We start from the raw sequence: 25,105 nt of genomic DNA on the forward strand, positions 1-25,105 counted from the left end.
AGATGTAGGGAAAGGGGTGATAAGGAAAATATGAAAATCTCAAGATTTATTGACTAAGAACAATAAAGCCTTAGAAACACATATAAAAAATAGGAAATTATCTATTTGGTAAGATGATAAATCTATTAGTAAAACTATGAGCATTCAAGTTGAAATGTCAGCATGCATCAGAAAATGCAGGAAAAGGATCCACAGTCAAGATCCTAAATTCACCCACCCAGTTGATCCCTGTATCAGTTCACAGAGACAGGAAGCTACTGTAGTTTTTGTTAAAAAATAGAAGAAACTGTTTTTGACTTACCTCTAAAGGAAGCTGCAAGAGTATGAACATCTCTTACTCCTTTCTGATTACTACAAAACTAAACGACCATATTCTACTTTTCTCCCAGGCTACCAGGGTGCTATATGTATTCAAGCCCATCACTATGATGACCTCTATGTTTGGAAATTTTCTAGTCTTCATGTCTTGCCTTACCTTAGTACTTCTTTTTCTTTGTCCTTTCTCTTCAGTTCTAGTTTATTCTTTTATTTTATGTAGCTAATACATCCACAAGTTGTTGAAAAAGAAAAAAATTAATGAATACAATTCATAGGAAGTCACCTCAAATCCTCTGCGGAAAAACAGGACACGAATTTTAATTTTAAAATCGGGGCTAGACAAGTTATGGAAACAGCCAAGATGCCCCACCACTGACGAATGGATTAAGAAAATGTGGTATCTATACACAATGGAATTTTATGCAGCCATGAAGAAGAACGAAATGTTATCATTCGCTGGTAAATGGATGGAATTGGAGACCATCATTCTGAGTGAGGTTAGCCTGGCTCAAAAGACCAAAAATCGTATGTTCTCCCTCATATGTGGACATTAGATCAAGGGCTAACACAACAAGGGGATTGGACTATGAGCACATGATAAAAGCGAGAGCACACAAGGGAGGGGTGAGGATAGGTAAGACACCTAAAAAACTAGCTAGCATTTGTTGCCCTTAATGCAGAGAAACTAAAGCAGATACCTTAAAGCAACTGAGGCCAATAGGAAAAGGAGACCAGGAACTAGAGAAAAGGTTAGATTAAAAAGAATTAACCTAGAAGGTAACACCCACGCACAGGAAATCAATGTGAGTCAATGCCCTGTATAGCTATCCTTATCTCAACCAGCAAAACCCCTTGTTCCTTCCTATTACTGCTTATACTCTCTCTACAACAAAATTAGAGATAAGGGCAAAATAGTTTCTGCTGGGTATTGAGGGGGGTAGGGGGGAGAAATAAACCAAGCCTTGTATGCACATATGAATAATAAAAGAAAAATGAAAAAAATAAATAAATAAATAAATAAATTATAAAAAAAAAATAAAATAAATAAATAAATAAATAAAATCGGGGCTAGAGTGTAAAGTCAGTGATAGAGTGAATTCTCAGCATATGAGAGGACCTGGGTTCAATTCCCAGCACAAAAAAAAAAAAAAAGAAAAAGAAAATGTTAAATGATTTTATCTATACGGAAGATAGCTTCTTATGAATTACAAGAATATTTCTCTCCAGTTAAGAAAATCTGATAAATGTTTAAAAAACAAAGTCTGTATTTTTAAAGGAAAATTAAGGATTAACAACTTCACAAAATAATTTAGCCTCACAAAAAGATTCTCACTCTAAATTAGGAATTCCAAGCTATACAATTAAAAAGAACATTTAAGAAAAAGTTAAAAACTCTGGCAAGCAAAACTGAAAATTAAAGTATCTCAATCTCATACTGCAGATATGTAAGAAAACAATATTTACAAATGTTCAATTTATATACAATTTTTAAATAGAGAAGCTACTGAATAAAATAAACTACACGTGGGCAGCTCAATAATAAATGCTGTACTCCATTCTAAACAGAGATGTCTATTGAATGTATATAAACTGTGATCTCTTTGTACTTCTCAGGGTTCAGGCCTAACAGGAAAGCTCCTTTTCTAAGCTCAGGGCCTCCACTTAACACACTATGCTTCCACAAGTCCTGTCTGTTCTATAGACAACTAAGAGCTTGTCCTCCCACCTGGCAGGCCTTATCATAAGCTCTGTTAGCTCCTTTTAATCAGTTACCAGGAATTGTCCCACTCCCTGACTCAGTGCTCAAAGAGTTGGAGACTTTCATGAAAAATGTGCAGGGTAGATCCTAATATACTTAGTTCCCTTTTATACCAAATGTGTCCCTCCATTCATCACCCACAAGTCCAAACCAGGAGATCTACAAGTCATTCTGAAGAAACAGAAAAGCAGATTTTAGGTACAGATTTTCATAATTAATCTTAAATGTAATGCCAGTAGGATGCACCATTTTAAGTAGAGCGGGTGTTCTTGCAATCCTTACAATAAAGGCAGTCTTCTCACGTTTCCCTACATGCAAGTCCTGCATATACATGATTTTTTTTATCTTCACACTACAATTTTTGGTTTTATTTTTTATAATGGCAAATTGGAAAATAATTTTACAGTGGCTATAAATTTACATTTGCTAATTCTTCTTGTGTTCATGTTTTGTCTCCCATCCAAACTATTTTCAAAAGACCTTATGCAATGTTTTTGTTATATAAAAATAACACACAAACTATTGAGTGAACAACTTCAGCGCAGTGTTAATCTATAAACACACTCAGTGTGTATTATATACTGCAGTAGATTCAATACAGTTGTACACATTCAATCCAGGGTTTTATGAAACACTTTTACTCTCATGTAATAGTCTACTATATGGATGTCTTGAATTCAGATTACCACTTTTTTTCTTTTTTTGAGATCGTATAGCCCAGGCTGGCCTGGAACTCACAGCCCTCCTCCCTCTGACTCCAAAGTTCTGGGATTACAGATTCCAACTTTATACATGATTTTTACACTATCATTTACTGAGGGAGAATAATTAAGATAATGTATATTATCTCCAATCCAGATACAGAAATAAACTCAGAAAGCCACGTAAATTCAAGAGCCTTTGACTTTTTTCACATGAAACACTGCCTTTCTAGATGATTCTGCTGCAAGCACATTGTTTCAGTATAGCTCTAAGTTTCTGCAGTCTTGCATCATACATTTAGTGCATATCTTCTACCTGGAGACTTGGTGAAGGGCTTTTAGAAGAGTTGGTATCCAGGTTTAAGGAGTTGTACATGAAAGGGTCTGCTGTACTCTGGGAACTAGGAGTTCAGCAGGCTTAAATGTTGCATTGAATGGAGGAGAAACAGGAGAAGAGAATGGAACAGTGAAGCAGATGGCAGATCATGAAGGAGAGAGGATGTCATGCCAAGAAGATGGGTGATTTGGATTTTAGAGCAATCTGATAAAACTTGCATTTCAGAAAATCCATTTAACTGTTGTGGACTTATGAAAGGGACAATTTCACATACAGTTTGAGTATTTCTCTCTACTGAGCTCACATTCACATTTCCTCAGATATTCTTTGCATACCTCTCCCTCTATTCTCTCTCCCTCCCTCTCCTCACCCTAGCACCAGCTGATGCCTTTACCTACTCAAATTGAGACTTCCATGTCTTCCCCCACCAAAGTCACATATTCCTCTCATCTTCACCAGTCTATTAGCCAGGTACAGAAGGAAACATCCCTCCCTCTTGTGAGAGGCCTTCAACCTGTGGAACCCCGGATCCCGGGCCACCACACTTCATCAAGCAAGGCCTGTTCTCTCTCTGCCTTTCCTTCCTGTGTCATCTATGTCATCTTCTGGCTCATTCCCACGAGCAGACAAAAATGCTCTAACATCTCCCATCATAAGCAAGGACCCTCCCTTTGCCCTAGACCCTCTTCCATCTCCTTTTTAGAAAAATTGCCTACATCTTCTGACCCCATTATCTCATTTCCCATGTCCTCAACCCACTTCTACTTAGGCTTCTCAACTCCTACCCCTTCAATAAAATAATTCTTTTCTTTCCATTCTAAACAGTCTCTTGATTTGACTTCCATCTCTTTGGCATCATTTTCTTGGCTTCCTTTGCAGGGCACTCTTTCCTATTTCTCTTTTTCCCTTTGTTCACATCTTTCTTCATAAGCAATTTAACTCAGTTCTAAAGTTTTCTTTTAATTGAAATCATGGTATCCTTTATAAATACATAACTCAGTGGATTTTAGTATGTTTGTGATACTGTATAACTGTCACCACTACCTAATTCCAGAATGTCATCACCCCCAAAAGAAACCTCATACCCCTTAGCAGTCCTTCTCTATTCCATCCTCTGCCTAGGTACCTGGCAACCACTTTCAGTCTCTATGGACTTGCCTATTCTAAACATTTCACAAAAATATACCCATACAATTTGTCACCTTTTGTGATTGGCCTCTTTCACTGAATGTGTTTTCAAGGTTTATTTTATCAAAGTATGTATCAATACTTCATTCCTTTTTATAACTGAATAATACTGCATTGTATGAATGTACCTTATTTGGCCTGTTAATTCATCAATAAATGGTTTGGGGGTTATTTCTACTTTTGGGGTATTATGAATAATGCCTATAGGAACATTTGTGTATATATATTTTTTTCATTTCTCTTGAGTATATACCTAAGAGTTGAGTTGAACAATTAATAGTGTTTAATTACTTGAGGAACTGTCAAACTATTTTTCAACGTGACTGCATAATTTTATTCCATGAGTATTCTTACCAATACATGTTATCTTTTTTTTAATTATAACCATCCTAGTAGGTATGAAATGCTAGCTTATTGTGGGTTTGATTTATGTTTCCCTAATGACTAATGATGCATCTTTTCATATACATATATATATATGTATATATATATATGGAAAATGTATATTCAAGTCCTTTGCCCATTTTTAAATTGAGTTACTTAATAATGGATTGTTGAGTTATGTGTTCCTTATATATTCTGTGTATTACTAGTCCCTTATCAGTATAGGATTTGCAAACATTTTTCTCTCATTCTCTGGCTTACATGTTCTTGAGACTATCTTTTAAAGCACAAGTGTTTAAATACTGATGAAGTCCAATTTAACTTTTGTCACTTGTGCTTTAGGTATCATAGCTAAGTAACCATTGCCTGAGCTAAAATCACCAAGATTTATACCTATGTTTTCCTCTCAAGAATTTCATAGTTTTAGCTCATACTTTGGTTTTTAATACATTTTTAGCTAATTTTCATATACAGTATTAAAATTCATTCTTTTATATCTGACTATCCTGCTGTCTCAGTACCATTTGCTGAAAAAGCTACTCTTTCTGCCATTGAATTATCTTGATACCCTTGTCAAAAGTAAATTGACCATAAATGTGACAGTTTATTTCTGGACTCTCAGGTCTATTTCATTAATCTAACTGCCTATCCTTATGCCAACACTGCACTATTTTGTGGCAGTACACTCTTTTAAGAATTGAGAAGTATGATTCCTCCAACTTGTTTTGTTTTTCAACATTGGTTTGGCTATTTTGAATCCCTGGCAACTCCATAGGAGATCAGCTTCTCAATTTCTGCAAAAAGGACATCTGGAATTTTAATAGCATTGCATTGAATCTGCAGACTTTTTTGAGGTTATGTTACCCTCTTAACAACACTTATGTCCTCCAATTTGTGACTATAGGATGTCTTTTGAAGTAACTTGATCTTCTGTAATTTCCTTCAGGGCTGTTTTGTATTTTGGGGTATTTCTGTCTTAAGGTTGTAAATATTAATGACATTGACAGCTACTAATTAATATCTTCAGTTAAACTCTCCTCTGTACTCCATGCTCTCATGTTTAATACCTGCATGTCTTACAGGTTCTAACATCCCCAAATCCATGTTCTTTTTTTCTAGCGCTCAACTTTTTCCTCATTCTTTCCATTTTAGGAAACGCAGCAGTCTATCCAGTCACAAGAGTCACTTTTATTCTTCCCTTCCCTATCTAATCCATCAGCAAGTCATGATGACTATTTCCAAAGCATGAAGAATCTTTGTATTTCTCTATTTCCACTGTCACCTCCTACCTCAAGATACCATTATCGCCCACCTCACAAGTGCCAAAGATTCCTAATACAACGTTCTGCTGCTCCTTTGCCTGCCCCCAACCCATTATCTTTACCACATCCAGTGTGATGTTGGTCTAATGGGAATATGATGGGAATCACATAAAGTAAGGGTTTTTTTGCAGAACTGGGGATTAAGACCCAAGGCCTCCTGCATGCTAGGCAAATGCTCTGCTCTTGAGCCATGCCCTGGTTCCATAAATAATTTTAAATGTTTTAGTGACCACCTTACAAAAATACAAAAAGAAACAAGTAAAATTAAATGTAACAACACATTTTATTTAACCCCACCTCTCCAAAATATAATTTAAATATGTAAGGAACATAAAACTCATTAGAAACAGAGTTTCTATTTTTCATAGAAAACCTTTGAAATTTGATATATGTTTCATATGTATAGTGTATCTCAATTTAGATGCTAAATTTTCATCAGAAATACCTGACCCATATTTAAAGATCATAAATTTTATAGTTGAAAAAGTAGCTTCATGTACCCAACTGCCCTTAAGCTTCACAATAACTGAATCCATTATGTTTTCAAATGTAGGCTTAAAGTAATTTAAATGACATAAAATTGAAAATTCAGTTTCTTGGGGAACATCAGCTACAATAGCTACATGGAATTGTGGCTACTGTCTTAAATAGTGCTGACCTAGAGTAAGCCTTCATAATGTAAATCAGACTATATCACGACTATGATTAAAATCCTCCCTTCAGTTGCTTATCATAGCACTCTAGATAAACTCTTTACCTATATTTGGCACAAAGAAAGCCTACCTAACTCCCCCTTGTTACCTCTCTTTGCCATACATCTTGCTCCTCTCTGAGCTCTAGTGACAGTGACTTACCTTAAAAGTCACTGTTACCTTCTACCACCACACAGTCTGGGACACCTCAGAGCCTTACCATACACTGTTCTTTCTGAAAGGAATGCTTTTTCCTAGCTCTGCCCATGGCTGATTCCTTGACCTTCAGCTAAAAGATCACCTGATCAGATAGGCTCTCCTGACCAATCTTTAAATACTTCTCTATTATGCTCTATCCCTGCGTGCTAATCACTTCTGTCAGGGCATCCAGTCTGATTCATAATCACACGTTTTACTTGATAATTGTAATTCTCTGCTAAAAGTAAGCTCCCTATGACAAGGTACATACTTCTTAGTTATTAACGTCCTTCTGGTACCTAAGACAGAGCCTGGCACTCAGTGAGTGTTCAGTGAATAGCATCATAAGTTGCAGACAAGCCAGGAACAACAAAGACTGAAACCTCTCCATTTTAAGCAATTAATTAATTCAGTATTTATTCAGAAGTTGCTTCATGCTAGAAGTGAATATAAGCAAATAAGAGACTTTGCCCTTAAGAAACTCACAATCTGGTAGAAGCAGATAATTTAATATGAAATAATAAGTATAACATTAGAGAAATGTTCAGAGAATTATGGGCGCCCAGAAGGACAAATTGCCTCTCATCTAGGAGAGATGATTGTGTGGAAGGCAGCTGAGCCTTCCCAAAACAGAGGAGACCTGAGGGTTGGAGGTATGGCACAAGTGGTAGAGTGCCTGCACTGCAAGGGCGAGGTCATGAGTTCAAACCCCAGTATTGTTAAAAAAAAGAAAAAGAAAAAGAAAATGGAGAGAGAAGTATAGGCAAGGGAAAGGATAGCCAAAACTAAAGCACATGGGATGAGAACATTAGTTTATCAGGAGCATTAGTTCATGAAAGTCAGTTTTTCTCATATGATTAAAAATAAATGTCTTACTTAAGCCAGGTTCCTCACTCTCAGTACCAACCCATTTAAATCAGATCAACCTGGTAAAAACTCAGATTATAGCACAAAGCTATAATCCCAGCTACTTGAGAGGCAGCAATCAGGAGGATCTTGGTTCAAAGCCTGTCTGGGCAAAAATTTAGCAAGACTCCCATCTCAAGCAATAAGCTGTAGCATATATAATCTCAGCTACAAGGAGGAATAGCTAGGAATGGTACAGTCTGCCTGGGCAAAAACATGAGACTCTATCCAAAAAATAACTACAGCAAAAAGGGCTGGAGGCATGATTCAAGTGATAGAGTGCACTCTACCTAGCAAGTATGAGGCCCAGAGTTCAAATTCCAGTACCTCCAAAAATATTTTAGTACCTGCATTAGTCTACTCAGGCTTCCATTATGAAATACCACAGGCTCAGTGACTTAAACAACACAAACTTACTTCTCACAGTTCTGGAGACAAGAAATCCATTGATCCCCAGTGCAATGTCCAGAGGTGGAGCTTTGGGGTAATGATCATGAGGGTACTGGATTAATCTACTGATAGGCTCATGATTGAGGAGACTAATGGGAGATGGAACTGTGGAAGGTGGAGACTGACTGGAGGTCATGGGTCACAGAGTATGACTCAAAGTGATGTCTTATCCCCAGCCTCTTCCTCTGTCTCTCTCTGCTTCCTGACTGCCATGAGGTAAGCAGCCACCTCTGCCACATGCTTCCACTGCCATGTTGCTCTGCCTCATCACAGGTCCACTCCAATGGAGCCAGCAAACCATGGTCGAAAGCCTCAGGAATCATGAGCCACAAGAAGTCTTTCCTCCTTTAAGAGGACTTGCTCAAGAATTTTGTTACAGTGACAAAAACTGACTACACCACAATGTGACAGACACTGTTCTAAGTACTTTACTTGTATTAACTAATTTAATTCTCACAACTGCAATATGAGATGGGGACTGTCATTAGCCCATAGGACAGATGAAGAAGCTGAGGCACAGAGACGTTAAGTGATTTCCTAAGGCCATAAAGCTATGAAGTGGCAAAATAGGGATGTGAACCCAGGCAGTCTGACTCCACAGAGTCCTTGCTCTTCTCCTTGAAGCACTACAAATCCTAGAGTACACTCTATGTCTGTCTCCATTTGACTCTGCTGAGGGAAAATGCTTTTTTTAACTGCCTTTCTGTCTCCAAATAGTGTCTTTCACAAAGTAGGCATTCTTAAATGGCTTGATCACTTGAATTCCTTTTGCTCACAAAATATCATTCTCATGCTTGTTCCAACGAAAAGACAAAAGACCAGTCCAAGCACAGAACAGATGAGAAAAGCAAGGTGAAGATACATGTGGGAGGAGTGGTAAGCAAAAACTGGACAGGTAGAGGTTTTAAAAACCAAGTAGAGATTTGAAAGTGGGGGTGGTAACTGCAGGGTCATGAGAAGGACAGACATTGAATTCGTACTTTGGAAGGATTGAGTGAGAACAGTAAGACTGGAATGAAGTAAAGAAATGAGAAATGGAGGACATGTGGTCAGAATTACACAAGAGGAAGGAGGAGAGGAGAACCTATAGCACAATGGTTGGGATGAGAATTTACAAAAGGGGTCCGGGCGCCTGTGGCTCACTCCTGTAATCCTAGATACTCGGGAGGCAGAGATCAAGAAGATTACGGTTCAAAGCCAGCCCAGGCAAATAGTTCATGAGACCCTATCTTGAAAATATGCAACACAAAACAGAACTGCAACATATACCTATTACTTTTTCAATTAAAAGACAGTTAATTCAACAAAATAAATAAAATTATCTTGATTTTAACTCATCCTGGTAGAATAGTATGATAGAATATGAATTATGCCTCCTATAACAAAATGATCTATTTGACCATTTAAATGTATAATCATAAGATAAAGGATTAAGAAGATTTAATATTAGATTTAATCTATCCCAGAAGCATCCAACAATTTTAGTGATAACTCATAGTAAAGAAAATATTTTATGCTACAGCCTAATAAGCATATAAAAATAGACAATAATATGAAAGTTTCATAAAACAAGACTAGGCATTGCTACCTGGAATGTAGTCGGACACTTTCTGTTTAATATGTCACAACCAATTATATTAGTATCATGACCCACTAACAGGTTAAAACCCATAGTTTGAAAAACACTGATCTAGTCCCTCCCCCACCCATTCATATTGATGAACAAGGTCTATTTCAACTTGAATAAATGTCTTTTACAGAATCATATAGCTAAATAATTCATTTAGCTTCTGCTGTATACCAGCATTTCATTATAGAATACGACAAAGGAGACATACATAGCTCCTGACTTCATGAAAGTTGTAAATAGTTGAACAAACAAGACAACCAACTGTGCAATAAGAACCCCGGATAGCGAAGTGTGTAGAAGAATGATTGAAGAGGGGCCTAGAAGTTGGAGGGAGCTGAGGAGGACCAGCAAGGCAGAGACTGGATTAAACCCAGCTCTGTCTGCCCCCCACCATGCACCCAAGCCTCCTGGGCTTACCTACAGCATCCTTCAACAATATACAGGGGGGACCCTTGTGAGGTGTAAACCAAATCTACTACATACTGACTCATGAATACTCCTAACTCTCACAGCTGTAAGACTTCCTGCCTTTTTCTTCATCTCTTCCCTACAATATATTAGACACTCAAGTAAGCAAGACTTCCTCTTTTCCTCTCCCATCTTGCTTCTCAAGCAAGAGACTCATGATCTTTCTGCCATTTTGCTTTTTTCAGAAAAACAAAATCCCTGAGAAAATATAATATTAAAAGTACACAGTATAAATCAAGTATTCTTCTCTCAATATCATATGGTATTTTTTGAGGATTATGTAAAAAACCTGGGTAAAGTTTCTTAATGTAAATCTATAAGGACTGCACTATTCCAATGGTTATATCAATATTTCTAGATAAGAATGCAAAAACTTACCCACACAGTAGTTGTTGCTCAGCTGAGTAGGACTCAGCAAGGTATGGTGGCTGAGATCTGTGATAACAGACTGCCAGACTTTTCTTTCTTTTCAATATGTGAAAAGAATAGATTTAGTTTTATTAACCAGAAAACAGACACATATCACACATGAAGTTCAAAGCCTCCAATAAATAAGACACCCAAAGTTATTCTTTTAAAAGCTACTAAGGTTTGTAAAACATATAGATAATGCAGTTCCAGGTATGGCCAACTAATTAGCCAAGAGTTAAAATTGATGGCTACCTAGGCCTGGGAATACCAGTCTAGACAACATAAATCTTTCCACTGAAAATAGAATCCTTGGGTATTATTTCAACATTCACTATAAAAATCTTGATATTTCTTGCAAGGACTAATAAAACCTTGACTCCTGACCCCTTGGCTGTCGATCTTTTCTGCTCCTTGGGCTTGGCCTGTACTCTTGCTGAGCAGTCCTAATTCTCCAGATGGACTTCTTTCATTGCTTTTGCATCTTCTGTGCCATCTTTGCCTGCAATTTCACCTGACATTTCCATGTGATTTCTTTGGTAGTACTGGGAATTGAACTCAGGGCCTCACACTTGCTAGGCTGGTGCTCTAACACTTGAGCCACTCTGCCTGCACCCATCTGACATTTCCAAAATATATATATATACTAAGAATGGTTTACTTCATATCACAAAACCAAATCCTTTGCTTAAAACCTATATCTGAAAGTAATGTCAGCAAAATTCATGCTAATTCTGTATTTCTCTATTATGTGCATGTTCATTACTTCTAGTATTCACCATGTGACTCCCTAGTATGTTGCTTAAGTTTTTCCCATTTTAATATCTTTCACTTATAAATTAAGATGAACGAGATATACCTTACTATCCTCCTAGTAAATTTTCCTCAGGAAAATGATAAGGATTAATGAATTAATAAACAAGAATGTGCTTTGGAAATCTTGGACAGGAAGAGTAATGCAAACTGGGTTTATGTTGTGTATATCTAAAGAAAAACTTACATTGCGTTCATGCTAAATGTGGGCATTGATTTCTTTAAAGAAAGCCCAAACGTACTCTAAGTTAGCCTGATTAAAAGTTAGTATTTTGATGCAACTGTAATTTTCCAAAATTCACAAAAAAGGCTTCACAAATGTACATTACCATCTACTTTTATTCCTAAATTTACTTTTGCTTTTAAAACATCCACAAAGGGCTAAAGGCTTGGCTCAAGTGTTAGAGCACCTGCCTAGCAAGTGCAAGGCCCTTAGTTTAGACCCCATGCTACCAAAAATAAATTAATAAATAAATAAGAAACTATCCAGTCTAAAAGATTTAAACAAGTAGCCATTGCTTATTAAATGTCTATTTTGGACCAGTCACTTGACAACAACTTATGCACATTTAAAAAAAAATGAATTGACACAGACATTAAAAAAAAATGAAGTCCTACCCTATCCCTATTTTGCAAGTGAGGAAACTAAGGCCCAATGAGGCTAAATTCTTACTGACAAACTACGTCACAAGCAAGAGTCAGAGGTGGGACTCCAACACAAGTCAGTAAAGCATGTACTCTGTCACCATAATCTGATGACTTCTCAAATATTTGCTTTTGGGGGAATCTAAAAAAACAGACACTATAAATTTATAGTGTCACCCATCAAATTTATTTAAATGGGTTAGTCTTCAATTTCAAGCCACTGAAACAGTAGACAGTGAGGTCCTTCAGAAGCCCTACCTATTTTTAACATGGATATATATCTCATGGCCATATCATAAACTTGAAGTGGGAAATGCAAATTATATACTGTCACAAAGAAGCACTGAAGCACACTTTTTTGGGGGGTGCTGGGACTGGGGTTTGATCTCAGAAATTTGTGCTTGCAAAGCAGGTGCTCTACCACTTGAGCCACTTTCTCTCTCTCTCTCTCTCTCTCAATCTCTCTCTCTCTCTCTCTCTCTGTCCCCCTCCTCCTTCCTCTCTCTCCCTTCCTCTCTTCATTTATCCCTTTTCCTCTTCCTTTCTTTGCAGCACTGGGGTTTAAACTCAAGGCCTTGCACTTGCAAGGCAGGTGCTCTACCACTTGAGCCATGCCCCATCTTGAGACACACTTTAAACTCCTGGAAATAGAGACCATTAGCAGAGATGTTGAAATGAAACAAGATCTAAAGCAACCCTGTATCAATCATATGATCCAGGGATCAAATATATCATTCTTCTCCTCAAAAACCCCTCTCTCTTTATTATCAATTAACATTAAAGATTTAACATGATATGAATACTAGTTGAAATTAACTGTTGAAATAATTTCTGACAGACTACAATGCCACTCAATTTACTCAAGAAATGCAAACACAAAATAGCATGAATATAAATAAATCAAGCAAAATGAAGGATGTGGATTTACTACAAAAATAAATTTTTATTTTAACAAAATATTTATCCATTTACTCAAACAATGGCATTTCCATTTATGTGATTTATTTATAGACAACTTTTCAGTAGCTTGCCTTGATTTAAGCAAGAGTTATCAGTGACTAACAGATGTACAACTTACTAACTAATGCCCACCTGGGAGATAAATATTAATAGCATGGGAGAACATCTAATACCTCCTCTGGTCTTTCCCTGAGCCCATCTATTCCCTAAAAACACATTTTTTTTAGATTTTTGAGACGGAAATTCAAAACCAAGACTGGCTAGGATCTCACTATGTATCCCAGACTAGTCTTGAATTCATACTCCTCCTGGCTCACCCTTCTGAGTGCTGGGCATATAGATTGTGCCACACACCCTGCTAAAATGCACACTTTATTCAAGACTATACTATCATAGAAAATTACTTCATCTGAGTCTGAGAATAATTCTGATCCCCATCTCCATCCACTATTCTCTATGGAAAAGAACAATGTAATGTTACAGCTGGTCTGCTACTAAGAAGAATAGTATCCAGGGGAAGAAAGACTGTCCAACAATGCAAACGAATGGAAAGAGGAGGAGGCAGGGTGAGGGTGAGAGGGAGGCACTTGAGAACAATAAGAGGAGGAAGAGCAGGTGATGGGCTGACGTAGGGCTCCCAGTTCTGAACATCAAGTTCCAAATCCAGCTCTGGATTTTTTTGACCTTGGACAAATCTCTTGGTTTCTCTGTATCCTAATGTAGCTCCAGGAAGTTAGTGAAAATTAAACCAGAGGGATGTTTCTTACAGTGACCAGAAGCCATGCTTGTCCTTGCTTCTGATAAAGAAAAGCTAAGCTACCTGTGACCACATGCACACAAAATATCATTCATACAGTCTTCATAAACCCTTTAATATGTTAAAATGGTTCTTAATTTAGTATCAACCCCTGTTCCTTACCTTCCCCACCCCCACATTTTCTAAACATTTTCAGGTTTGCCTTTAAAATATTTTCTGACATTTTTGTCTTCAGTTTATTCTACTACTTTAACTATAAAGTTATATATACACATTTGTGGATATCTGTGTATGTGGTTTTTCTTTAACCCAGGGCCTTGCACATGCTAGGCAAGTGCTGTAACACTGTGCTACATCCCTAGCCTCTCAGTTATATTCTTAACCTCTCCAGTGTCTTTTCTTTCTTGCTTCTCTTCTCTCAGGCCCTATCCAATATACAGTATCTCTTTGTGATAAAGTGACAGCCTAAATTCAATGCCTTGTTGTCAGGTCATACACTGAGACACAGATCACCACCTCCCTGCTCTGACATTGATACTTCAGTGCATGTAGCCTTGAGCTAAAATGATCCTGGCTGCCAAACCACACTGGAAACTCATATATTGTCTACTTTCCACTTATATATCAGTACTGTGTCAGAACTATAGGTTTGGGGGGTGTTATTTTAAAAAATAATAAACTATAAATTTTCTTCTAGATTAATTTGCAATGTATTCAACAGCTTTTATATCCACATATTCATTTGAAAGTTGTGGTTTCATACTCAATCCTGCCAGTTCTCTTTTTATGCATGCATCAACTTCTAGGTGCTTATATTTCCTTGTATATCCTTACCAAGTGCACCTAGAACTCAATAAACACATGTTCATTGACATTACCTGCTTATATTTCCCTAGAGTTCCAGTGGGAGTCATGTTCAAGGCTAAATCCAAGCTTGGTCACTTACAAGCCATGGGTTCATAGACAAATGACTTTGCCTCTCTGAGTTTCCTCCCTTATTGGCTTGCGGATATGAGAACAGGTAAGGAATGCAAGATCTAGAAGGTATACAACAGAGTCCATGTCTGCTACCCAGGAAGGGCTATATAAATGTTGGCTGCATTCTTCCCTCCACTCTATACTAAACAATGTGTTTAGTATAATATAATCCTTTAGGATTTTTAAATTAATGCTGATAGTGAGAAATTGCAAAGCAGACTTAGACTTAGGGAAATGGCAAGATCTTGTCTATATGGGTCACACACTAAGAGGAGAACACACATGGGAGAAATAGGGAAAGGGAAGTAAACCTAAAACTTGAGTGTGGTTGATGTGCTCCCTGGTGAGGAGTGAATAAAGTAATCTTAAATTGGCAGAGGCCACTATGGGAAGGGGTCTGGTAGAAATGAACCAATGCAGATTGCAATACACAAGTGCATGGAGGCAATGCTAGGAATCTCTCTGTATAGCTATCTTTATCTCAAACTAGCAAAAATGCTGTCTTTCTTATTATTGCTTATGTTTTCTCTTCAACAAAATCAGGGAAGAAAAGGGCAGAAGAGGTTCTGGGGGTGGGGGATGAGGGGGAACAATGTATATACATGTAAGTAAATGTAAAAAATGATAAAATAAAAGGAGAATAGAAAATGAAGACTGAAACCTCCAAAAACAAAAAAAGAAAGAAAAAAATCTTGTATATACAGAAAAGTAAGGGCCAGGCATGGTGGCTCACACATGTAATTCCAGCTATTCAGGAGGCAGAGATGAGGAGGATAGAGTTCGAGGTCTAGGGGAAAAAGTTACTGAGACCCCATCTCAAAACAGCCAGGAATCGTGGTGAACACCTATAATGTAGCTAGGTGGGAGGCATAGGTTAGGAAGATCACAGATAGATGCCAGCCCTGGGCAAAAAGTGCAAGACCCTATCTAAAAATAACTTTTAGAAGTGGGGGACTAAGGGCATGGCTCAATGATAGGGCACCCGCCTAGCAGTGCAAGGTTCTACGCTCAAACCTCAGTATCACCAAAACAAAAGGAAACGTAAATTGGACTATTCTATACAGTACATTGGTTTACAGTTCTCTTAATTTGGCTCTTGTGAGGGAGGAAAATTATGTCTTTCTAGCTGTTTGCAGCCCTCTTAAAACTAACATCATCATAATAAGTAAAACTTCATAATTTGGTCCTAGCAAAAGGAACAACCCAAGGAAAAAAACCTACCACACTGCCATAATTTGGATGTGTTTTGTCTTGGAAACTTGGTCCCCAGTGTGAAAATGTGGGAGCAAGATGTGGTGGGACCTTTAAGAGATGGGGCCTGCTAAGTTCATTGGGAGCTCTGCTCTTGGAAGGAACTGATGTCATTCTCGTGGGACCTTGGTGAGTTCTCCAGAGAGTTGTAATGAAAAGAACACAATTGGCCCCTCTTCTCCCTCTGGCTCCCTGTCTTGCCATGGAATCTCTCACCAGAGCCACGCTATGCTGTCTGAACCTCCAGCAGCATCTAAAACTATGAACTAAATAAACCTCTTTTCTTAAAATATCTGGTCTCCAATGTTTCGTTATAGTAAAGAAAACAGACTAACACATATTCTAAATGTATATTCCATTGATAGACCATCCAGTAACTTACCCTCTAATATTGAAAAATACTAAGTTTCCATTCCTCAGAGGTTTGGGATAATTGCCTGCCCAATTTCATTCTTAAATAAGTTAAGAGCTAGGAGTGTGGATCAAGTGATAGAGCTCTTGTCTAGCAAGCTAAGGCCCCTGAGGTCAAATCCTAGTACCATCAAAAAAAAAATCTGGGCTGGCAACATGGCTCAAACTGTAGAGTGCCTGCTTAGGAAGCACGAGGCCCTGAGTTCAAACTCCAGTACTACCAAAAAAACAAAAAAACAAAAAAGAAGTCAAACGCATTTTTTTATTCTGGTTAATCATAAGTAAAATACAAAACAGATATTCTATCTAGTCCTGTTCACCTAGTTGTCTTGCTTTTTAGACATTAAATTAAAAAATTGATTGTGTTAATTAAATTCTACCACTATGAATTTATGATAACTTAAAAATACATTACACAATGTCAGTTCACCAAAAAATATCTTCTTTATTTCAGGTTCTACCAATTCATTGTTGGATGAAGAAACAGGTTATAATTTTGGCACTTTATTGAATAGACCTTTGGGGCTCTCATAGCATGATTTTCAATTCCACCACATTTTAATTGTCAGAACCCATTAATCTAATAACCATGATCTTGGAAGCCATTTCTTGAAAACTAATTCACTAATTTAGATGCCTTGATATTTTAATAAAACCTTTCCCCTTAACTCACACCTTTTCTGAATTTGTAAGCTTGCTAATACAAATGTTTTTGTTCCTGCTCTCTTTTGCAGTTAGAGGACTCTTACCTACTCAATTTTTAAACATGTTCTTGAAATCAGAGGATTTAAGAATTGATTAATGTCTAAGCCATATAAATGTCTTTTAGATTTTTTTAATTATCTGATAATGTCCAACAATAGCATCAAATGCATCACTTTAAGGTTCTCCCTTAAACCACCTTAATTTGATAATCAATATCTTTATAAACTTCCTAAGTAAATAAATGTACATCATTTGAACATTTCCAAATGGAAATAAACTCCCATCATTTTAGCCACTGCCCAAAAATGTTCTTGCCATTAACCACAAAACCTTGCTATTTGTGACAACTTGGAATTCTATCATTCAAGCATGAATAAAATAATGTGGAATCTCCTACCTATTTAATTAGCGTTGAAGAGCTAATGTTTCTCACAAGTATATCACTAAAAGACATCTGCACATCCACAACTCAGTCAGTTGTCAGTGAGCACCTATACACAAGTTATATGCACGCTAAACACTTAAATAAACATCCCAATTACATTTTAGAGCTCTCTTCAGGAATAGCTAATATAGTAAAGAAAAATGCTTATGTTTTAAATAATGCTTCTGCCTATGGGGTTGTCTCAAATCCTCTGCAAGCTGAGGCAAGGTACACGAACCATTATGAGTACAATTATCAATATAGCAGCCTCTTATTTGTGTATGCTGTATTTATATGGGCAACAAGAAAGAAGTTGAAAGTATTTACCAAAGGAATACTCCACGTGGTGGAGCAACATGGCACAGAGGTTTCAGAGCATGGTTTATGGACCTCAGTACCCAGGGTGGAACGGTAGCCCACTGGTTTTGTGTGAATTAAATTAGCCATGCATGCATTACTCACACTTGCTACATTTTAGTTTCCTCTTTAGTAAAATGGAACTCATAATAGTTCTCTTTGGGGTTTTATGATGATTAAATAAGATTATCTATGTAAAAGGACCCAGAACCATACCTGATATATAACAAATCAGTAGTAGCAGTCATCACCATCCTATAAGTATACAATTTATATACACATATGATAATTAAGAAAGCAGTTGAATAAATTCAATTCTTATATACACAAACCAGACCAACAGGCAACCCAAGTCAGCCAGTGAACCCTTATAATATTCAAACCATGGATCTCAGCTCCTATTCATTAGACAGTAAGCTGCTTCTCACTGTCAGCACATATCTCATCTTCAACAACCAAAAGATCAATCTGGTTACTCCCACTATATCATGCTAATATGTAAATTCATCACCTCAGCAAGAAGGTCACAAACAAGTAGTTCATTCAGGACTCATTTTATTCATAACTATCTCAAACTTGTCACCCCCAAAATTGGTTTTTACAGCTACAGTTAAATGAAGTAAACACATTCACATCTAATTTCATTCAATAATGTCAAAAAAAAGTGGGAAGAAAAGATATGGTTATTCCACTAAAAGTGGATTGTTAAATATTAAGGAATAAAAAATACATCAGTATTTTGAAGAAAACAAGCTTAATTCATGAGCAAACAATTTACATAAGCCATGACCCCTCATTCAATGTCTGTATTCAACAACTGTACACTTGGTCAGGCCTTAAAGTGAAAACAGCTCCATATAAAAGAGAAAAAGATCTTAGTGATTGTAAAATCCCTGAATAATAAAACATTAAAAGATTACAGTGGGATGTGAGTATTGTTTTTTCTACCAAGGCTGAATCTCTTATCAAAATAGTGAGCTTCATTTTTCCTAAGGTTGGGTTATAATTAGAAATTAAATTCCTCAATAATTCAATGACCGAAATTTTTATTAAGGTCAGATGACCTTTCTAATTAAGTTTTCTCCTTAATGTCTAAGCTCTGCTAGGCAGGTGCCACCTCTGCAGATGATAACGGCTTTACGCGTTTATTAAATGAGCTTTTTCCTTTATGCTCGCCCTTTTCCAGTCTAACAGTAATTAATTATGGAACAACTTTTAAAGTACAACAAATTACTAATACATTCTGAAAAGTGCTCTGATTTTTATAATGTATTTACCACATCTCTATTTTTCATTTCATCATGAAAAATGTTCAAGCTTAAATATTTTACTCTTCCATCGCTCTTTTTTAATTCTCATTACAAAAGAATACAGCTAGTGAGGGAAATGTGCAATTTTATTACAGCATTGACAACTTAGGATTTGCAAATGTGGAGAGAAGAATTGAGATATGTACATAAATTTAATGTTAAGTTCAAAAGCTCTGCCTGTGATGCACTTGTAATATAGGCTCAGCTAAGTAAATACATGAAAGATGTATAAAATATAGTAATTGTACTTGAAATACTTTCAATTTTAATCCTTAAAAATAAATGTAATCAAATAACTCCATCACTTAGACTAGAAGTCTAAGATGACATAGGCAAAATGTTTGCCTTTACTTTTCTCATTGATCAAAATGATTTATAAAACCAAGACAAAATGATTAAGTGAATTACTCAAGGATAGTAGCCAACTGTCAGCAGTTTTACTTTTTATTAGCTTTCTTATCTTTTTAGTTCACATTGAAAGAGAACAAAAATGAAGAAGAGAATCATCTGAGAGATGGCGCATCATCTGAAAGGAACGAATATGCACTTTATGAATGCTAACGCCACCGAAGATGATGTGGAATATCTAGCTCTGTAATTCACACATCACTAGGCACTAAAAAAAGAAAGAAAGAAAAAAGAAGCCGGACACGGGTGGCTCACACTGAGATTGGAGGATCTCAGTTCGAGGCCAGCCCTGGGAAATAGTTGAAGACACCCCCATCTCCAAAATAACCAGATCAAAATGGACTGGAGGTGTGGCTCTCTGGTAGAGTGCCTGCTTTGCAAGTGTGAAGCCCTGAGTTCAAACCCCAGTCCCACCAAAAAAAAAAAAATTAAAAAGAAAAAAACATCAACAGGAACCTTCTGAATCGCAGGTGACTCAGGAGCCAGATAAAAAGAATAATGTACAATCTCTGGATTGTCACCCTCCTGCCCACTGTCTCAGCTGCTGTACAGTTCTACCTGGTTTACTACGGGGAAACAGATTTCAGCTTTCCTAATTCTTCCAAATGGGCTTTTCTTAGCAAATGTCTGCACTCCTCAGACAAGGCCATTAAGGTAAATTAATCCTTCAAGAACTACTCAGTGAAAGAAATGTTGATTCCCGATTCAGAAATTAATTCTTTAGGTTTTTGGGTTTTTTTCTGTGTTAGGAGTGATGAAGAAAGCCATATCAACAATTTGCATTCTCAATGTTAGCTTGAAGATTCATGGACAAATAAGAGCTTAAGGAATGGAAGATGATGCTGGGGGAGGGGGCACAGAGAGAGTTCCAGAAAGATGCTGGTCAGTTCTGAGATGATGCGGGAATGACATGGCACCTGGACAACATAAGTCCACTTCCACCCTCGGCAGAATCTGTTCTCAAACATGCCTGGAGCAGTGAATAGATGCACACGCAAATTCACCGCCTTTTATTCTTGGACTTCCAGGGAAAACGGTGGGGAAGCATCTCCGTATACAGCTTCACCACAACAAAGATTTCTTTCTCCACACACCCCGCCTCCCCAGCTAGGGCCAGGCCAGAGGATGGGAGAACAAGGGGGAGTGGGAAAGCATCTCCACAGGGGTAGGGATGGGGATGGGGGGGTAAAACCCCACAGCTTTGCAGAAAGCTTCAGAAAGGGTGACAGGAAAGGGAGGAGGATATTGAGACCGGGAAACAGAAAAGGGCACTGGAAAACACCGTGTGGTAAGCTTCCAGGCTACTTGGGGCTGGCGCGTGGAGCTGGAGCGAGGGAAGTGGATCTTGGGGCGGACCCTCTCCCCTGACTCCTGACCCACCGGAGGGCGGGGAGGAAATGCCTTTGTATGGCAGGATGAAAGGCAGACAGGGGGGTCACCACACAGGAGGTTCAGAGCAGGGAGGATCCCGCCTGCACCAGGGACAACACAGCTCTGTCCCCCAACCCCGTTCCTGCTCTGTTCTCCCACCACCCCCCCCCCATTCCGTTGCAGCTCCAGTCCACCCTCCGCCTCATGCTGCCCGTCCACGTTCCAACGGCCTGGAGCAGGGTCGCCCTCATGGCCGTGTGTCCACCTGGCTCCCCGTGCGCTCACCTGCCCACGAAGTTCTCGAGCACCGAGCTCTTGCCAGCGCTCTGGCCGCCTACCACGGCGATCTGCGGCAGCTCCAGCAGGCAGCTCTGTCCCAACGCTGAGAAGGCGTCCTGCAGACGGTTCACCAGCGGGATCAGCTCCTCCATCTCCCGGTTCCCCATCTTGCCTGTGCAGTCAGCTGTCCACTGGTCCCTCTGCCACCTGGCTGGGGCCGGGAGCCGGGGCCGGGCTGCCCTCGCAGATGTTGCTGCACAGGGATCAGACAGCCAGGTCCTGGCGCAGACGTGGGATCCAGCCTCCCGCTGCTAGGCTCCTGACAGCTAACGGCCCATAGCGCGCTTGCGCAGGCCAGAGAGGCGTGGCCTGACTCCTAGACGGCCCCGCCCACGCCCCGCCCCCCGGCTGCTCAGCCCCAGCCTCCCCTACTGCACAGAGCTAGCCCAGCGAACCACTGCCTCCCAGCTGTGACCAGAGGCTACCGCCTCTGCCTTCTGCTGCCAAGGCTAATGGGCAAAGTTACAGTACTTGGTCAAGGAATGACCTAAAATTATCAGCAGCTGTCCATGCTGTTTCTTTTCAAGTAGCTACCATGACAAAGCCCAGTAGAAAGTACTACTGTCATTAACCACATCGTCAATGCCTACAGCAGCAACACACTACCACCCATGCACTGCCCCCAGAGTACACTTCCCAAAAGGGAATCTGGGGTATCACGCCCTATTTCAGAACCCAGGATGCTCCTGGGGGAGGGGTGTAGCTGACACCTTGAGTACAGTGACCTTACCAAAGTATTCATCTTATCTTACTTGTCCTCCCCAGCCTCCTGTAAGCAAAGAGTAGTCCCTCAGGTTTCCTTGCCCCTCACCCCTTCAATTTACCACTTCATTCTGGCCTTTGAGATGCCTTATGCCATTTGTCCTCCTAAACTATCTCCTGGATAGGATAAGGAGATCCACGTACTCTGCATGGATTCTATTAAATCTAGCCTATGGAGATAGGACTGGTGTCAGATTTGTGTCTGGCAAAGATTAATGTCCAGGCTTCTCTGCTGCTTCTTTCCTGTCCTCAATATTGAAGATTGATATATCTTCACCAGTTAGTATACAGCATTTTTTTGTCTTATGCTTAATGCTGTACAGGAGGACTTTCCTATAGCTTTCACTCAATATAGACTAGAGACTACAGAAATCTAAGTTGCTACACCATGTCTCCCTTCTGCCCTTACAATGGTGCTCCACCTGGATTCTGCATCTCACTGCCTGATTGTGCCACAAGTACCTCAGACTCAACTTTTTCAAGACTAAACTCATCTTTTCTAATCTCTGTATTTAATGTTACAAATTTCTCTCTACCCCTGAAAAGACTTGCCTAAAACTTTCACATAAATCAAAAAACTGTGAACAAATCCAAGTGCCCTTCAACAGGTGAATGAATGAGTAAACAAATGTGATTAAGTGTACACAGTGAAGTATTCTGAGAAGAAAAAAGAATGGACTTCTGATATGACAACAACATGGTTGGATACCATATGCATTATGTAGAATGAAAAAGGCCAGAGATAATTAAATTGTTACATTTCATTTACAGGAAGTCCTACAATGATCAAAACTATTCTCCAGCGATAGAAATCAGAAGTGTGGTTACCTTTGGTGGATGAAGATTGACTGCTAAAGGCATGAGGCACCTTTTGGCAGTAATGGAACTGTTCTATATCTTATTTGGGGTGTGGATATACCCTTGTCATTATATACACTATACCTCAACTTTTTTTAAAAGGCAGGAGAGAAGACAAACTAAACAGAATTCTTCATCTTCTCCTCTGAAGATGTTCCCTACTAGAACATCTGCCCAGCACTTCTTTGTTAAGAATCACCCTTCCATCTACAACACGGTTGTAGCTAGAGCCATCATGAAGATAGAAGAGCATGAAGAATAACTGAGAGTTGGGCCCCAGCAACAACTGTGTGCACCAGAATGAGCCACTGACTCAAACTGCACCAATCAAAGCCCTTGCCTAGGCATATGGAATTGAACAAAAGAGATTGCCGTTTGAAGAACTGGATTACATATGAGAAGTAAAATCAGCAACTATGGTTAATAACATTTTCACCAATAGAAGGGATGATAGAGATGCAATAGAGATGCAAATGATGCTGGTCTTCAAAGAAAAAGTGGTCAAAAATGCACGAAGAGAAGTACTGAAGGAAAACAGAGAAGTCCTGATGGTACTTGTGTCATCATTCCAGTTCATTTCCAATACCCAGCTACAATCCTGTCCTAAATACCATAAACATGCTTTCTTCCCCTACACTTCCAAGATTTCCCTCTTTACCTAATCTTATCCAACTCATTTCTTTTACTTGCAACCAAAGAATCCTAATATATACATCATCTAGTGTGCTCCCAATCTCAGCAAAAAGCCTGCCCATCCCCAATCCAAAATCCATTTTAACTCCTTCTTCTCCCCTACACTAACTTAGTCCCCAAATCATGCCTATTCTACCTTTCTAGAAACCAAATCCTACTTTCCATCCTTATTGTCAGTGTTTCAGTTTTAGCTAACACTTGTCAAATAGCCACCTCCTTCTATGCTTCCCAGATATCTGAACCCTGAAGATGCTTTCATCATTGCACTTGGCACATTATAGTGTCACTACTTTACAAGTCCCTGCCTCCCACTAATGTGATAGGCAGAATAATAGCTACCTAAAGAGATCCATGCCCTAAGTCCTGGAACCTGTGAATGTTACCTGAAGTGATAAAGAGAGTTTTGTAGGTGTGATTAAGTTAAGGACCATGGGATAGGAAGAGTATTCTGTATTATCCTGTGGTTCCAGTCTAATCACATGGATCCTTAAGAGCAGAAAATCTTTCCAGCTATGTCAGAAGAAGATCTAACTATGGAAGAACAGCTACACAGATGCAATTTTGATGACTTTGGAGATGGAAAAGGGGGTCATAAGCCCAGGAAGGCAGGTATCCTCCAGAAACTGGAAAAGGCAAAGAAATAAATTCTCCTAGAGCCTCCAAAACAAACACAGCCCTGATGACGCTGATTTCAGTCCAGTGAGACCATGCTGAACTTCTAACCCAGAATACAAGTTATTATAATAAACGTGCACTGTATTAAAACACTGTGTATTACAGCAGCAATAAAAAACTAATATAATCTCCTTGATGGCAAGATCTGTCATTATGATTTGCAATATCTAGCCCAATGCTTAGCACCTTAGGAGACCACAGGTTACTAGACACAGAGATAATAAATTGTTATATTGTGTTGAATTATATAATATTTTATTATTCAATACAATATTATAGTTATTATTTTATAGTCATATAATTATGATATAAACAAATTTTTACCACACATGTGCCTCAGTGTTCAATGGACTGAATTGTTCCTCCCCAAAATTCAGATAGTGAAGCACTAACCCCAAATGTGGCTATATTTAGAATAAATAAAGTTAAGTGAAATTATAAAGGTGGAACTCTGATCCAATAGGATTAGAGACACCAGAGATCCACCCCCACCCCACTCAGCCCAAGAACATAGCAAGAAAGCAGCTATCTGCAAGCCAGGAAGAGAGCCCTCACCAGGAACCAAATCAGCTGGCACCTTGATCTTAAACTTCACAGCCTTCACAACTGTGAGAAATAAAAATCTGT

General features: G+C 38.6%; 1 protein-coding gene across 13 annotated transcripts in view; it reads right to left on the reverse strand.

The window, feature by feature from the left end:
- The window catches only part of Dnm3 (dynamin 3), a 556,846-nt gene extending 535,061 nt beyond the window's left edge, over positions 1-21,785 (reverse strand). For 8 of the 13 annotated variants that reach the window (XM_074047471.1, XM_074047470.1, XM_074047469.1 and 5 more), the window contains exon 1: positions 21,437-21,785. In XM_074047471.1, the coding sequence (XP_073903572.1) occupies positions 21,437-21,597 (161 nt within the window). In that variant the 5' untranslated portion in view covers positions 21,598-21,785. The remainder of the gene's footprint in view (positions 1-21,436) is intronic. The other 5 variants (XM_074047474.1, XM_074047473.1, XM_074047477.1 and 2 more) reach the window with 1 other exon arrangement.
- Positions 21,786-25,105: the final 3,320 nt, after the last annotated feature.

This window comes from Castor canadensis, chromosome 11 (genome assembly GCF_047511655.1).
Source record: "Castor canadensis chromosome 11, mCasCan1.hap1v2, whole genome shotgun sequence".
NCBI lineage: Eukaryota > Metazoa > Chordata > Mammalia > Rodentia > Castoridae > Castor > Castor canadensis.